The sequence below is a fragment of the Giraffa tippelskirchi genome, chromosome 9 (assembly GCF_054371585.1).
Source record: "Giraffa tippelskirchi isolate mGirTip1 chromosome 9, T2T-mGirTip1v1.2.pri, whole genome shotgun sequence".
Lineage (NCBI taxonomy): Eukaryota > Metazoa > Chordata > Mammalia > Artiodactyla > Giraffidae > Giraffa > Giraffa tippelskirchi.
The window spans coordinates 16,481,526-16,496,137 of NC_137283.1; the positions used below are offsets into that span (position 1 = coordinate 16,481,526).

The following is a 14,612-nucleotide window of genomic DNA, read 5'->3' on the forward strand; positions in this document are numbered from 1 at the left end:
TTCAATAAATAGTGCCAGAACAATAGGATAACCATATGCAAAAGATGAACCTCAAATCAAACTGTCATCATAAACAAAAATTAACTCGAGGGCTTCCCCAGTGGTCTAGTGGTTAAGAATCTGCTTGCCAATGCAGGTCACAGGGGTTTGATCCCTGGTCCAGGCAGATCCCACATGCCGTGGAGCAGCTAAGCCTGTGAGACACAACTACTGAGGCAGCCCTCTAGAGACTGCAAGCCCCAACTACTGAGCCCATGTGCCACAACTGCTGAAGCCTGCACACCTAAAGCCCATACTCCACAACAAGAGAAGCCATGGCAATGAGAAGCCTGAGCACCACAGTGAAGAGTAGCCCCTGCTCTCTGCAACTAGAGAAAGCCCATGCACAGCAATGAAGACCCAGTGCAGCCAAAAATAAATAATAATAAAAAAAAAACTCAAAATGGATTACAGACTTACATGTAAAGAATAAAACCATAAAGCTTCTGAAAGGAAATCTAGAGGAAAATTTTTATTAACTAGATCAAGGAAACATTTGTTAGATACTATATAAAAATGGTCCATAAAATAAAAAATGATAAACTGGCCTTCATCAAAATTTTGAACATTTGCTTTTCAAAAGATACTGTTAAGAGAATGAAAAGATGAGTCACAGATTAGGAGGAAATATTCACAAAACATATCTAATGAAGGATTTGTATCCACAATATATAAAAAACTCTTAAATCTTTATAATGAGATAACTAACAGTCCAATAGAAAACAGGAAAAAGATATTTGAACAGCCAGTTCACCAGTGATGCAAGCAAGAACATGAAGAGATGTTCAGCATCATTAGCCATTTGTTGTTCAGTCGCTATGTCTTGTCTGATTCTTTGCAACCCCATGGACTGCAGTACACCAAGTTTCCCTGTCTTTCACCATCTCCCAGAGTTTCATTATCTTACAAAGCTTTGACCTTTGTTGGGAAAGTGCCATCTCTGCTTTTGAATATGCTGTCTAGGTTTGTCATAACTTTCCTTCCAAGGAGCAAGCGTCTTTTAATTATGTGGCTGCAGTCAGAGTCTGCAGTCATACAGGATCCAGAGAAAAGAAAATCTGTCAGTTTCCACATTTCCCCCTTCTATTTGCCATAAAGTAATGGGACCAGATGCCATGATCTTTGCTTTTTGAATGTTGAGTTTTAAGCCAGCATTTTCACTCTCCTCTTCCACCCTCATCTAGAGAGTCTTTAGTTCTTCTTTGCTTTCTGCCATTAGACTGATATCATCTGCATATCTGAGGTTGTTGATATTTCTCCCTGCAATCTTGATTCCAGCTAGTGATTCATCCAGTCCAGCATCTCACATGTTGTATTCTGTATATAAGTTAAATAAGCAGGGTGACAATATAGCCTTGATGTATTCCTTTCCCAATTTGAACCATTCCATTGTTGTATGTCTGGTTCTAACTGTTACTTCTTGACTTGCATATAGGTTTCTCAGGAGACAGATAAGGTGACTGTACTCCCATCTGATGAAGAATTTTCCACAGTTTGTTGTGATCCACACAGTCAAAGGTTTTCGTGTAGTCAATGAAGCAGAAGTAGATATTTTTCTGGAATTCCCTTGCTTTCTCTCTTATCCAATGAATGTTGGCAATTTCATCTCTGGTTCCTCTGCCTTTTCTAAATTCAGTTTGAACATTTGGAAGTTCTTGGTTCATGTACTGCTGAAGCCTGGCTTGAAGGATTTTGAATATGACCTTGCTAGCATGTAAAATGAGCACAATTGTACAGGAGTTTGAACATTCTTTGTATTGCCCTTCTTTGGGTTTGGAATGAAGACTGACATTTTCCAGTCCTGTGGCGGCCTCTGCTCTGCTGGCATATTGAGTGCAGCACTGATGACACAACATTCTCACTTCTAGATATTTACATTAGAAAGTGAGAACTTATATTCTTACAAAAGCCTATAAATGAATGTTTAGAGTAGACTTATTTATAATATCAAAATGTGGAAACAATCCAAGTGGCCCTGAATTGGTGAACAGATAAACTATGGTTCATCTATACAATGGATCCCTACTCAGTAACTAAAAGAAACAAACTACTGATAAATCCAACAACACAGTTGAATTGCAAATGCATTATGTCAACTTAAAGAATTAAGACTGAAAAGGGTACATACTGCATAATTCCATTTATGTGACATTGTTGAAAAAGCAAAACCCACAGTGAAAGATAACAAACAACGGTGGGAGTTTGGGATTGCAATATGCACACTATTTTATTTAAAATAGATAACCAACAAGGACCCATTGTAAAGCACAGGGAACTCTTCTCAATATTCTATAATAATCTAAATGGGAAAATAATTTTAAAAAGAACAGATATATGTATATGTATAACTGAATTACTTTGTTGTACTCCTGAAACTAACACAACACTGTAAATCAGCTATAGCCCAATATAAAATAAAATAAAATAAAAAAACAAGAAAAAAAAGAAAACAAGTGGTTACATAAGGTTCAAGGTATGGTGAGGAGCCAACATCAGAGGAAATTTTGGGGAGTGGTTGAACTGTGGTTACACAACTTTATGTGCTGTCATTACTGAAATGAGTGAATTTTATCATATCTGAATATAACTCTGAGACTTCCCTATTGGTCCAATGGTTAAGACTCCACCCTTCCACTGCAAAGGGCATGGGTTTTATTCCTGATCCTGGACTGAGATCCCACATACTGCATGGCAAGGCTCATAATAATAAAATAAATAAAAAAAATTTTAAATTTATCAATAAAACTGACTTAAAAATTACACTTAGGGGAGCTTTAACTAGAAGATGGGACTAAAAATATATAGACAATGACAACAAAGATGGAAGAATATGATTCTAAGCTAAAATATTCTAATATCTATTTTGGCATAGAGGGAGTATAAAAAAATCTTAATTTACTTTAGATATTATGTTAAGTATTTCTGTTTACAAATGTAGGGGTAACCAATAAAGGACAGAAATAAAATACAAGAATCTCTTGCTTAACATTAGTAATCTGGGTCAGAAATCAGACGTTCTGTGCAAAGGCACAGAGCAGAAGGAAGTGTGGTTCCCATTATTTTAAATGGGAAAATTATAAGGCATGATGTGTCAACACCAAACCCAAACAATTTCCCAAAACATAAATAAAATATAGTGAAGCACCTGCACATAAGCAACAATCTGTTGCATTAAGATTTTATATGATTAAAACCACTATTTCCTTCAAACAGCGTAGTACTACCATAAGGATAGACATACAGACGAATAGAATTGACTATAGACTAGAAAGTCTAGAATTAAAGCCTCACATATAGGCTAATTGATTTTCAACAAGGTTGCCAAAACCACTCAATGGGGGAAAGGACAGTCTTTTCAATAAATGATGCTGGGACAACTGAATAGTTACGTGCAAAACAAGGAAGTTTGACCCTTGCTGCTGCTAAGTCGCTTCAGTCATGTCCGACTCTGTGCGACCCCATAGACGGCGGCCCTCTAGGCTCCCCCGTCCCTGGGATTCTCCAGGCAAGAACACTGGAGTGGGTTGCCATTTCCTTCTCCAATGCATGAAAGTGAAAAGTGAAAGTGAAGTCGCTCAGTTGTTTCCAACTCTTCGCGACCCCATGGACTGCAGCCCACCAGGCTCCTTCATCTATGGGATTTTCCAGGCAAGAGTACTGGAGTGGGGTGCCATCGCCTTCTCTTTGACCCTTACCTTACACCATATACAAAAACTAATTCAAATAGATCAAAGACCTAAACATATGAGCTAAAACTATAAAACTGTTAGAAAAAACACAGTGGAAAAGCTTCACATTATTGTATTTGTTAATAATTTCTTGGATATAACACAAAAGCACAGGCAATGAAAGAAAAAAAATGATAAATCAGACTTCATCAAAATTTAAAACATTTGTGTATCAAAGGATACTATCCAGAGAGTGCAAAGACAAACCACTGAACGGGACAAAATATTTACAAATCATATATCTGATAAGAGATTCATATTCTGAGAATATAAAGAACTCCTACAACTCAACAACAAACAATCATCCCAATCCAAAAATGAGGAAAGAATGTGAATAGATATTTCTCCAGAGAAGATGTATGAACCATCAATAAGCACATGAAAAGATGTTTAACATCTCTAGTCATTAGGGAAATGCAAATTAAAACCACAATGAGATACCACTTCATACCAAGTAGGATGACAATTATAATAAAACAAAACAAAACAAAACAGAAAATAACAAATGTTGGCAAGGATGTGGAGAAATCAGAACACTTGGCATTGCTGGTTGGAATGCAAAATGGTGCAGCTGCTGTGGAAACAGTTTGGTAGTTTCTCAAGAAGATAAACATAGGATTACCATATGATGTAGCAATTTCACTAATAGGTATACAGCCAAAAGAATTGAAAGCAGAGACTCCAATGGATATTTAAACACCAATGTTCACAGCAACATTATTCCCAATAGTCCAAAGGTGGAAACAATACAAATATCCATCAACTGATAAATGGATAATATAGTAACCTTAGAAATAGAATACAATGAAACAGTAACCTTAGAAAAGAATACAACTTTGACACATGCTACAACATGGATGAACCTTGGAAACATTATGCTAAGAGAAAGAAGTCAGATACAAAAGGACAGATATTGTATGATTCCACTTAGATAAGATACTTAGAATAGGCCAATTAATAGAAAGTAGAACAGAGGTTACCAGGGGCTGGGGGACACAGAGGAAATAAGGAGCTATTGTTTAATAGATACAGAGTTTGAGATGATTAAAAAGTTCTGGAAATGGAAGCACTGACGGTTGCACATTGTGATGTACTTGATGCCACTGAATGAACACTTAAAAATCATTGAAAAAATAAGCTTTGTTAGGTATATTTTACTACACACAGAAAGCAAAATCAAAAACTCTGCTTCTTAACCACCAAACAAATGCTACTGCTGTTAGCAAACAGCTTCAACAACTTTGTGTGCAATAACCTGATACACTGATTTCTCTCATCGCACCAAAGACATCTAAGATACACATTCTTTTTGTGGATGTGGAGGCACAATTTACAAAGAACACTTAATTCTGATATTGTATCAATAGCGGTTTGGATATAGCTTAAGCTATTTCCTACACTGAGTTTTGTTTAAAACAGTGTGCTGAATTTTAGGGATGCAAATGTAAAATTTTCTTATCTAAACATTGGCCAGAAAATATTGTGTTGAGAGATAAGAAATCTCTATGATGTTCTGGTATTGAAAACCAAGAGGATTCTCTTGAGAAACATCTCACAAAAGTATGAATTACAGATTTTCCAAACCAGGAGAAGCAAAACCAAGAAAAAAGAAAATGAAACCATTAAAATAAAAATGATTGAAAAAAACCTTGAAAAAAAATAGAAGGCTTGGAAGGAGAAAAAAATACATAGAAAAAGCATAATAAACGTAAACACAAAATTAGATGGTAGAAATAAGTTCAAATTGATCAATAACCACGATAAATGTAAACAGATCAATGTTTACCTATTACGAAACAGAGGCTTTCATATTAGATTTTTTTATGAAGCTTTTTGATTTTTACAAAAGGCACTCCAAAAACATGATGACAGAAAGACTAAAGATAAAAGAATATACAGAAGGAAAATACTGGTCAAAAGAAAGCTATTATGCATCTAATAACTTAGTCTCAATACATATAGCAAAAAATCAATAGACTCACAAAGAGAAATTGGCAAGTCAATCATAATGGCAGATTTTCCTCCACAATATTTTTTAATTAAAAATTTCAAATGTACCACAAGCTGGAAGAATCTTAGAGCATACATCCAAATACTTACTGTCTAGTTCTACCAATAACACTTTTACTTTGCATTTGCTTTTTCACATATCTATCAATCTCTGCGTCTTTCTATCCATTGATTACACCATCCTTTATTACACCAATCTTACTTTGTATGCATTTCAAAGTAAATTCAGTTACTTTTCCCTTAAAGACTTCATTAAGTAAGGTTGATTATCTGATTGCAACTTTTTCGTTTGAAATGAATTTTATATACAATGAAATGCACAAATCTTAAGTGCATGTTTGCTGAATTTTGACAAATGTATATATATGTGTAACCTAAACTCCAGGTAAGATACGGAACATTACCAACAATCCATAAAATTTTCTCATCTCCCTTCGTAGCCAATTGCAATGGGAGATTTTAACATATTTTTCTAGAAATGGATGGATCAAGCAGATAGAAAAAAAAAGAATAATGATCTAGAAAATATGAACAATGCAATTAATAGGCTTGAGCTAATAGACATAGAAAGAACTTCCTTCCATTAACAAGGAAATCACATTCTTTGAAAGCATATTTATGAAAATGAATCATGTACTAGGCCTCAAATGGATCTTCCACAAATTCCAAAGTCTGAGTTTCACAGAGACCATATTCTCTGATCACAAAGACAGCAGACATATCTTGCCATGGCTTAGGAATATCTTGCCTGGGCATGGACCTAACCACAGAAGGGAAAGCAGGGTTCATGGGGAGAGATGACTCCCATCACATGACCTGCTGGATCATGCTGGAACCTATTCCTGCTTATGCCAGTTTTTATTGGGTCTCTGTCATTTACAACCCAAGACTCCTGAAGAAAACACATACTTCCCAGGAGAGACACAGTACAGCTATGAAAGCATTTTACTATTGAATGAACAATTCTTTACACTTCTAGTTTGCTTCAGGTATAAAGCACATTATTAAATCATTCATGAAAGAGTATTTTTTTAATGATGGCTTTTTAATAGATGAAACCACTGAGATTCCAAAAGTCGAAGTGACTCATTCAAGACTCCAGCTCCAGTGAGCCCTTGCACATGGCTCTGAAAATCTCTGAGTGAACTTCTGTCATGCTTATTCTACTCCATCTGTTTCCTAGTAGAGACTAGACAGTGAATTCTTTCAGGGCAGGGACTGGGTCTTCCTCATCTTTGTGTTCCCATTGCCTAGCAAAGATCCTGTCAAATAAAAGGTGCCACTGATACCTCTTGGCTGAGTGGTTGAAGTAATGAATGATTTCTCTAGTCAAAGAGCAAGATTTAATGTGAGAGTTTGAGGGAGGAAAGAGAAAGAAAGGGCCTTTGCTTTGACTCTTTCAGAGACATTAGACATTCTAGCTCCCCTAATCACTGCTTTAAATATGTTGCCTCATTTAATCTCACAATAACCTTAAGAGATTGTGTTATTGGCTGAACTGTATTCCTCCTCCCTGCCCCCAAATTCAGACTATTGTAAAGAAAAGAGTGGGATTCAAGAAAACCATGGAAAGACAGGCATAACTTTTGCCATAAGCTCTTAAAAGTATTGGGGCTTCCCTTGTGGCTCAGCTGGTAAAGATTCCACCTGCAATGTGGGAGATCTGGGTTCCATCCCTAGGTTGGGAAGATCCCCTGGAAAAGGGTGAAGGCTACCCACTCCAGTATTCTGGCCTAGAGAATTCCATGGACTGTATAGTCCATGGGGTCGCAAAGAGTCAGACATGACTAAGTGACTTTCACTCACTTCACTTAAAAGTATTAAGAACCTCTCCATCTCTCTGAGGACACATCGGCTTATCCTCTTGGGCTTTGCCATGAAACTGTGAACATGACCATATACAGCCTAAAGGTTGCATCCTTACAGTGTATGATCCAAGGGATGAAAAACTGAGACTTGAACCCAGATGGTCTGATGTCAGTAACCAAATGATACGGAAACAAAAAGGAAACCTGGGTGGTTGAGAAGAATTGAGCCCACTCTACAGAATTATCTATAGGGCACAGTAATTAAGAATGTGGGCGCGACATAAATCCCAGCTGTTTCACTTGCTAGAGGTGTGACTTTGGGGAAGTAATTTAACTTCCCTGCCCTCATCTGTAATACAGGCATACCTCACTGTCCTCATCTGTAAGATAGTACTTATTAGTATTAGTTTGCTAGGGCTGCCATTAGAAAATACTATAAGCTGGGTGGCTTAAACATCAGAAATGTATCTTCTCACAGTTCTGGAGGCTAGAAGTCCATGATCAAGGTGTCAGCAAGTTTGGTTTCTTCTGAAGCCCCTCAGAAGATGGCTGCTTTCTTTCTGTGTTTCCCATGGTCATCATCTAATCTCTGTCCTCAACTCCTCTTTTTATAAGGACACTTGTGATACTGGATTAGGGCCCACTCACATCATCTCACTTTACCTTAACCACCTCTTTAAAGGCCCTATTTCCAAATAGCCACCTTCTGAGATACTGGAAGTTGGGACTTAAACATATGAATTTGGGGGCAGGGAGGAAGGATACAATTCAGCCAATAACATGGTCTCATAGGGTTACTGTGAAGATTAAATGAGGCAATATATTTAAAGCAAAAATCAGGAGAGCTAGAATGTCTCAGGTGAAATGACTTCATGTGGGTCTGTGGTCCTCAAATTGTGGAGGACTGCACACAATGTTTTTTTTTTTTACTTTGGAAACAACACTGCCTATTTATTATTTTGCCAAATTTTGCCAAATTTTGCCATTGAAGGAAAAAAAATGCCATTAACTATCAACACCATTTCTTTACAAAAGAGATTTTTGTTTATATACCAAGAAAGCAAGAAGTACATCATCTCAGCAAAAAACAACAACACCAAAAACCCCCAAACCCACAAAACCCACTCCCTCTCCCCATGGGAAAAAAGACAGGTGGCAATCTCACATGATGATGATGATTATCTTTGTAGATAGTTTTAAATTTTATCAGACTGATCCCTGTGTATGGTCCAGTCCTTGGATCGTACTAACAGATTATTTTCACCAACCCTCAATACCTGTGAAGTGGGGCTTAATCTGCCCACTTTATAGACGCGGAAACAGAGGTTCAAAGAGCAAGTGCAAGATCAGGGAGACAGTAAGCAGTAGCCAGAGTTTTCTGGATGCCAACTTAGACCACCTTGGCAGAACCTAAACCAAAAGCTATTTCACAGCAGGGAAGGAATGACCTGCACTGGCCCCCCCGGAACGTCCCCTCGTGTTCTCAGGTCTAATCGTGAGTCTGGACTTGGATGCTTTGTCCTTTAATACACTACATGCTCATGATGTATCCACTTCATGCCAGGCACTGGGAAAGTGCAGGAAGACAAACCAACACATCCCCAGCCTCCTCCTCTCCTGTTCCCCATACTCACCCTGGGTCCTGCTCTCCAGGCCTAACTCCTAATGCTCTGGCGGCCAACGAATCCCCACCGCAGGAGTGGAGGTTAACAGTTTTGGGGGGTTCCCTCTCCCAGAGGTGTTGGCAGTTTCCTAGGAGCCTCTGGGAACTTTCAATGCCTCCAAGACCCAAAGGACTGGAAGTGTAATGGTGCAACTCGAGGCACTGGGATAGGCTTTATCTGAGTTAACTTGGGAGCCAGGGGTCAGTTCAAACTTTTATCAACTAATACCCCGCTCGGACCCTCCCCCGTTCCCATTTTGCGTGGGCCCCGCAATCCCACAGCTCGGGCTGGGAAAATGGGGTCCCCCAAATTAGAAGGCCTTACTGTGGAGGAGGCTTACTGCTCGGGCTTGGGGACCCCCAGAACCGTGCCTATCCCGCTCCTGGGCTGGACTGCCAGAACGCGGAGCTCCCCTTTCCTGTTCCGCTCCGCTCCGCCCCGCACGCCGGCTGCAGGAACGCGCCTCCGTCGGGCCGCGCCGGTGCACGAGAGCGCGCGCCTCGGCGCGGGAGCGCGCCCCGGGGAGAACCCAAGCAAGATGGAGGCCGCGCAGAGGCCGCCGCCTGGGCCCGGCAAGCCGCCTCTGGGAGCGCAGAGCCGCGGCGCCTAGGCCGTGCCAGTCCTGGACCCACCGCTCCGGACCGGGCCCAGGTTGGTCTCCCCGCACCCCCTCCCCGCGGCCGCAGCCTCCGCGCGCGTCCGGCCTGGGCGCGGGGCAGCCGCCCCCCCACCCCCCACCCCCGGCCCTACCGGGGCCCGGCCGTTCCCCCGCGCCCCGGCCACGGCCCCCGGCCCCTTGCCCACTAACTCGCGGCCCGGGCTGCCCGCCGGCCCCGGTCCGTCGTCCCCTTGGCCTGGAAAACCTCTCTCCCTAGCCCTGGCGCGCCAAACCTAGGCTCCCCTCAGCCTCCTCCAGCCCTGTCTTCTGAGGGACCCTCCCAACCCCCCGCCCCGTGTTCAGACCCTGCAGTCCCGGTCCCCCGATGTTCCTCTAGCCTCATCCTGGTTCTTCCACTTCGCCCTCCCAGTCCCAGCCCCCATATCACCTTCCCAGTCCCCTAGTACTTGCCCCGTATATCCTCTTCTTACCCTCTCACGGAAGCTCCCACCTCCCTCTCCACGGACCCCTTTTAGACACCCAATACCAGACCCCCTTTTACCCCTCATACCAACCCCCAAATTCCCTTCCGAGCTCCCTGTAAAACCCCTCAGCTAATTCTTCAGTACCGGACCCCAGCCTCCATTCCATCTCCCCACGGTCCCCTCCTACTCCGCCAATACTGGTCCCCAAGCCCCCTCCCCAACTCCACCATAACCACTTTCTAGCACTTCCCCCAGCTCCCATATTCTCATTCCAGCGTCCTCATCCCAGCCCCCCAACTTTCACATGGCCTCTTCCTAGGTCCCCGAATTGGAGATCTTTGCCAGTCTCCCCCTACCCCGACACCTCCCCAGTACTCTCATGACCCCCTCCTAGCTCCTCCACACCAGCCCTCAGGTCCACTCAGCTCCGCCTCAGGCCCCGCCCTCGCGGGTACCTTGGCTCAGGGCCGCTTCTCGCGTGCGTCCCCAGCTCCCGCCCGGCAGTCCGGCGGTCGGTCCCGGGCCGGCGGCCCCCGCCAGCCGCCGCCGCCGGCCCCGCCCCCGGGCACCATGCTGCCCTCGCAGGAGGCCTCCAAGCTCTACCACGAGCACTACATGCGGAACTCGCGGGCCATCGGCGTGCTATGGGCCATCTTCACCATCTGCTTCGCCATCATCAACGTGGTGGTCTTCATCCAGCCCTACTGGGTGGGCGACAGCGTGAGCACCCCCAAACCTGGCTACTTCGGCCTCTTCCACTACTGTGTGGGCAGCGGGCTGGCGGGCCGAGAGCTCACCTGCCGCGGCTCGTTCACCGACTTCAGCACCATCCCGTCCGGCGCCTTCAAGGCGGCCGCCTTCTTCGTGCTGCTCTCCATGGTGCTGATCCTCGGCTGCATCACCTGCTTTGCGCTTTTCTTCTTCTGCAACACGGCCACGGTCTACAAGATCTGCGCCTGGATGCAGCTCTTGGCAGGTAGGGGAGGGGCGAGGGTGGGACCCCTAGAACAGACACAGAGGACGGGGCTCCTTTCTTCCAAGACCCCTTTTTGAAGGAGTCAGAGATAGATTCTGCTCCTCTGTCTAAAGACACACCTCCTTCACGGACTCTCAGTAGCCACTGGGGAGGGGATTCTATGCGAGAGACACGTTGGGGCAGAGGCTGAGAGCTGAGTCTATAGGTTTGTGTGCTTGGATGTGGGAAGATTGCGTTTATTGATGTGTTAAGCATTTTGTCTGAGTTTCTGAGGGTCTCTGAGAGTCTCTTTTGGCTGTCTTAGGGGAAATAATTATCTGAATGAGGAGTTACTCTATATGTGAGCGATTTCTGTTGCACTGAAAAAAGCATGAGATGGGGAATTTAGAGGTCTGACTTTGACCTTTAACTTGCTTACATTATCAACTTGGATGTTTCACTTTACTTCTCTGAGGCTCGGTTTTCTCATCTGTAAAACAGTGGAGAAGATTCCAAATACTCATGAAAAAGTACTTTCTAAACTATGAAGTGCTGAGAAAAGATAAGGGGGGTTGGAGAAGGCTGTCTATTGTGTCTATCCAATGTTTGAAATGTGGGTGGTTAACAACACCTGGAAACATGGGTCTCTGGAGGGCAAACCTCCAGCACCCCCCGCCCCAAAGGCAGAAAGGGTTCTGGTGCCATGCCTAGTGAGAATGAGTCTTTGGGGACTCTCTGAAATGTTTGGCTAAGACAGACACCTTGCCCTAAAGACCAGAGAAGGGCCTTTTGGGAGTAGGAACTGCTGAGACAGTTTTCCAGGATCCATTAGAGAACCCCTCCCCCCATCCCTGCCTACCTTTCGATCGAAGACAGATTTTAAAGATTCAGCAACTTGGGCATTTGCCTAATTGCAGGCAGGGAAGAGAGTTGGGCTGGGGAAAATGGGGCCAGGGTATAGCAGGGATATGGAGGAGGAAGACTGATGAAGATTTTGTGAAGGAAAAAGTTTAGAGCATTCCAGGGTTGAGAAAGAAAAGGGAAAATGTGATGATCATGCAGCTAAGATGGTTTTTAAAAATAAGCATCTCAGGATATTCAACAAGTGTCAGACCCTTCAAAAGAGACCTCCTGTAGAAGGTGTTCTGTCACTTGCTGATGATTCCACTGCTTAAAATACTGTAGGGAATTGTCTTTGGATTGTGAGGCATATGCTGTTGAACATTGTCATGGAGGGAAAACCACCATCTTTTCAAGGAGGTCTCTGGTTTTTGGAAATGGCCAAATGTAGAAAATACAGGAAGTGATCAAATTGAGAATGATCGCTGGAGGTGAAAGTCAAGGTGTGAAAGCAAAATCAGGAGACTGGTTTGCTTGCCAAAGAGGACTGTTACAAATGCTGGGAGGAATTATGGGCTCATTGGAAGAACTAATCAAGCTCTCAAAAGGACTGCCCTGCAGAAGTCAGCATTTATTCAGTATGGACATTCTGGTGGGCTTGTTTCAAGTCTTATCTCACTCCAGTCAACTCAGATGGAGGTCTTTTAAGATTCTGGAGAAAATGAGAAAGGAGAATTGTAGGATGTGTGTGTGTGGGGGTATCTGTCAATTCCCAGAAAGTGATTTCCATTCTATTCTTATAAGGCGAGCCAGAAAGAATATAAATCAGCTGGAACTCCCATTTCCTGAACCTTAATTTGTAGTCTGCAGATGGGTTGTTGACCTCTTGGTCTTCCAACTTTCTGTAATCCGTGTGGGTTTAATCTTGGGGATTTGATGGACTATCCAACAACCCCATGTAAATATAGAATTTCAGGGATCTGAGAAATCAGCTTCTTTGAACCCTGCCTTCTTCCACTCCTGTCTTAGAGAGAGGAAACTCCTGGAGAAGTGAAGGTCACACAGCCAGTAATAGAGTAAAGTAGTCTTGACTCCTGGCCCAGTGCTCCTTCCCTTGTCTTACTGCCCCACTCCAAAGGTGGTTATCAGAATTGAGCAGTTCATTCTATCTTACTTAGAGACTTCTGAGCTCTGGGTAAGTGATTGATTCACTTTGCTTAATAAAGGGCAGGGGCCGGAGCACTGGACTACTAGTCATGGCATTGTGCTGGGGTGTGTCTGTGTATCTTAGCTGATTCTGCCTGTGACTCACCATGCAGTGTTTAGCAACCATTTTTAGCTTAAATCTCAGTTTTCTCATCTGTACAACGGGGGACTAATCAGTCAGATTAGTGGATTTAAAATATGTCTTTCAGCAACGTGGGGTTCCTAGAATAACTCTTTCACTAAGATCATTCCACTTAGAAAGGGAGAAATCAGTCATCCTCAGAGAAACTGCAGAGAAGAAGAGGACCTTGTTTGTATCACATAAGAAGTCGAGAGCCTTCCCTGGCAGTCCAGCGGTTAAGACTCTGTACTCCTTCTGCAAGCAGCATGGGTTCAATTCCTGGTTGGGGAACTAAGATCCTGCATGCCATGCAGCAAAGTAAAAAAAAAAAAAAAAAAAATAGAATGTCTGTTGTATAGTTTTTGTTCAAGTGAACATTTACTCAGGTTTTTTGTTTGTTTTTGTTTTTGGCTGCACTATGAGGCATGTTGGATATTAGTTCCCCTTCTAAGGATAAAACCCCTGCCCCCTGCATTGGGAACATGGAGTCTTAACCACTGGCCTGCCAGGGAAGTCTCTTTACTCAAGTATTTTAGAGTCTTCTGAGTGCAGAGCACTGGGCCATTGGGAAAATACAAAGAGATATTTATTCCCCTGTGTATTTCTCACCTGCTCAGTGATCACCCCTCTGCGAGGGCCTGCAACACAGAGATCAATTCTGACCTCAAGGCTCCTAGGTCTATAAAGCACAATCTCTGCTCCCAGGAAGCTTGCCATCTAGCTGAATCACTGTATTGGTCAGCAGTCTCTCAGTGAAGTGACAGAAACCCAACTCAAGCTGACTTAAGTAAATTAAGGTAAAGAAGGTAGATACGCAGATGACACCACCCTTATGGCAGAAAGTGAAGAAGAACTAGAGAGCCTCTTGATGAAAGTGAAAGAGGAGAGTGAAAAAGTTGGCTTAAAACTCAATTCAGAAAACTAAGGTCATGGCATCCAGTCCCATTGCTTCATGGCAAATAGATGGGGAAACAATGGAAACAGTGACAGACTTTATTTTCTTGGGCACCAAAATCACTGCAGATGGTGACTGCAGCCATGAAATTAAAAGACACTTGGTCCTTGGAAGAAAAGCTATGACCAATCTAGACAGCATATTAAAAAGCAGAGACATTACTTTGCCAACAAAGGTCCGTCTAGTCAAAGCTATGGTTTTTC

At 42.9% G+C, this 14,612-nt stretch overlaps 1 protein-coding gene across 2 annotated transcripts in view; it reads left to right on the forward strand.

Annotated features, from left to right (window-relative positions):
• The first annotated feature begins 9,750 nt into the window (after positions 1-9,750).
• LHFPL4 (LHFPL tetraspan subfamily member 4) overlaps positions 9,751-14,612 on the forward strand; it is a 30,808-nt gene continuing 25,946 nt past the window's right edge. For both annotated transcript variants that reach the window (XR_014064778.1, XM_081528144.1), the window contains exons 1-2: positions 9,751-9,900; positions 10,823-11,308. Coding sequence is in view for 1 of the 2 variants with exons in the window: in XM_081528144.1 (XP_081384270.1) it covers positions 10,903-11,308 (406 nt within the window). In the remaining variant the exon portion in view is untranslated. The remainder of the gene's footprint in view (positions 9,901-10,822; positions 11,309-14,612) is intronic.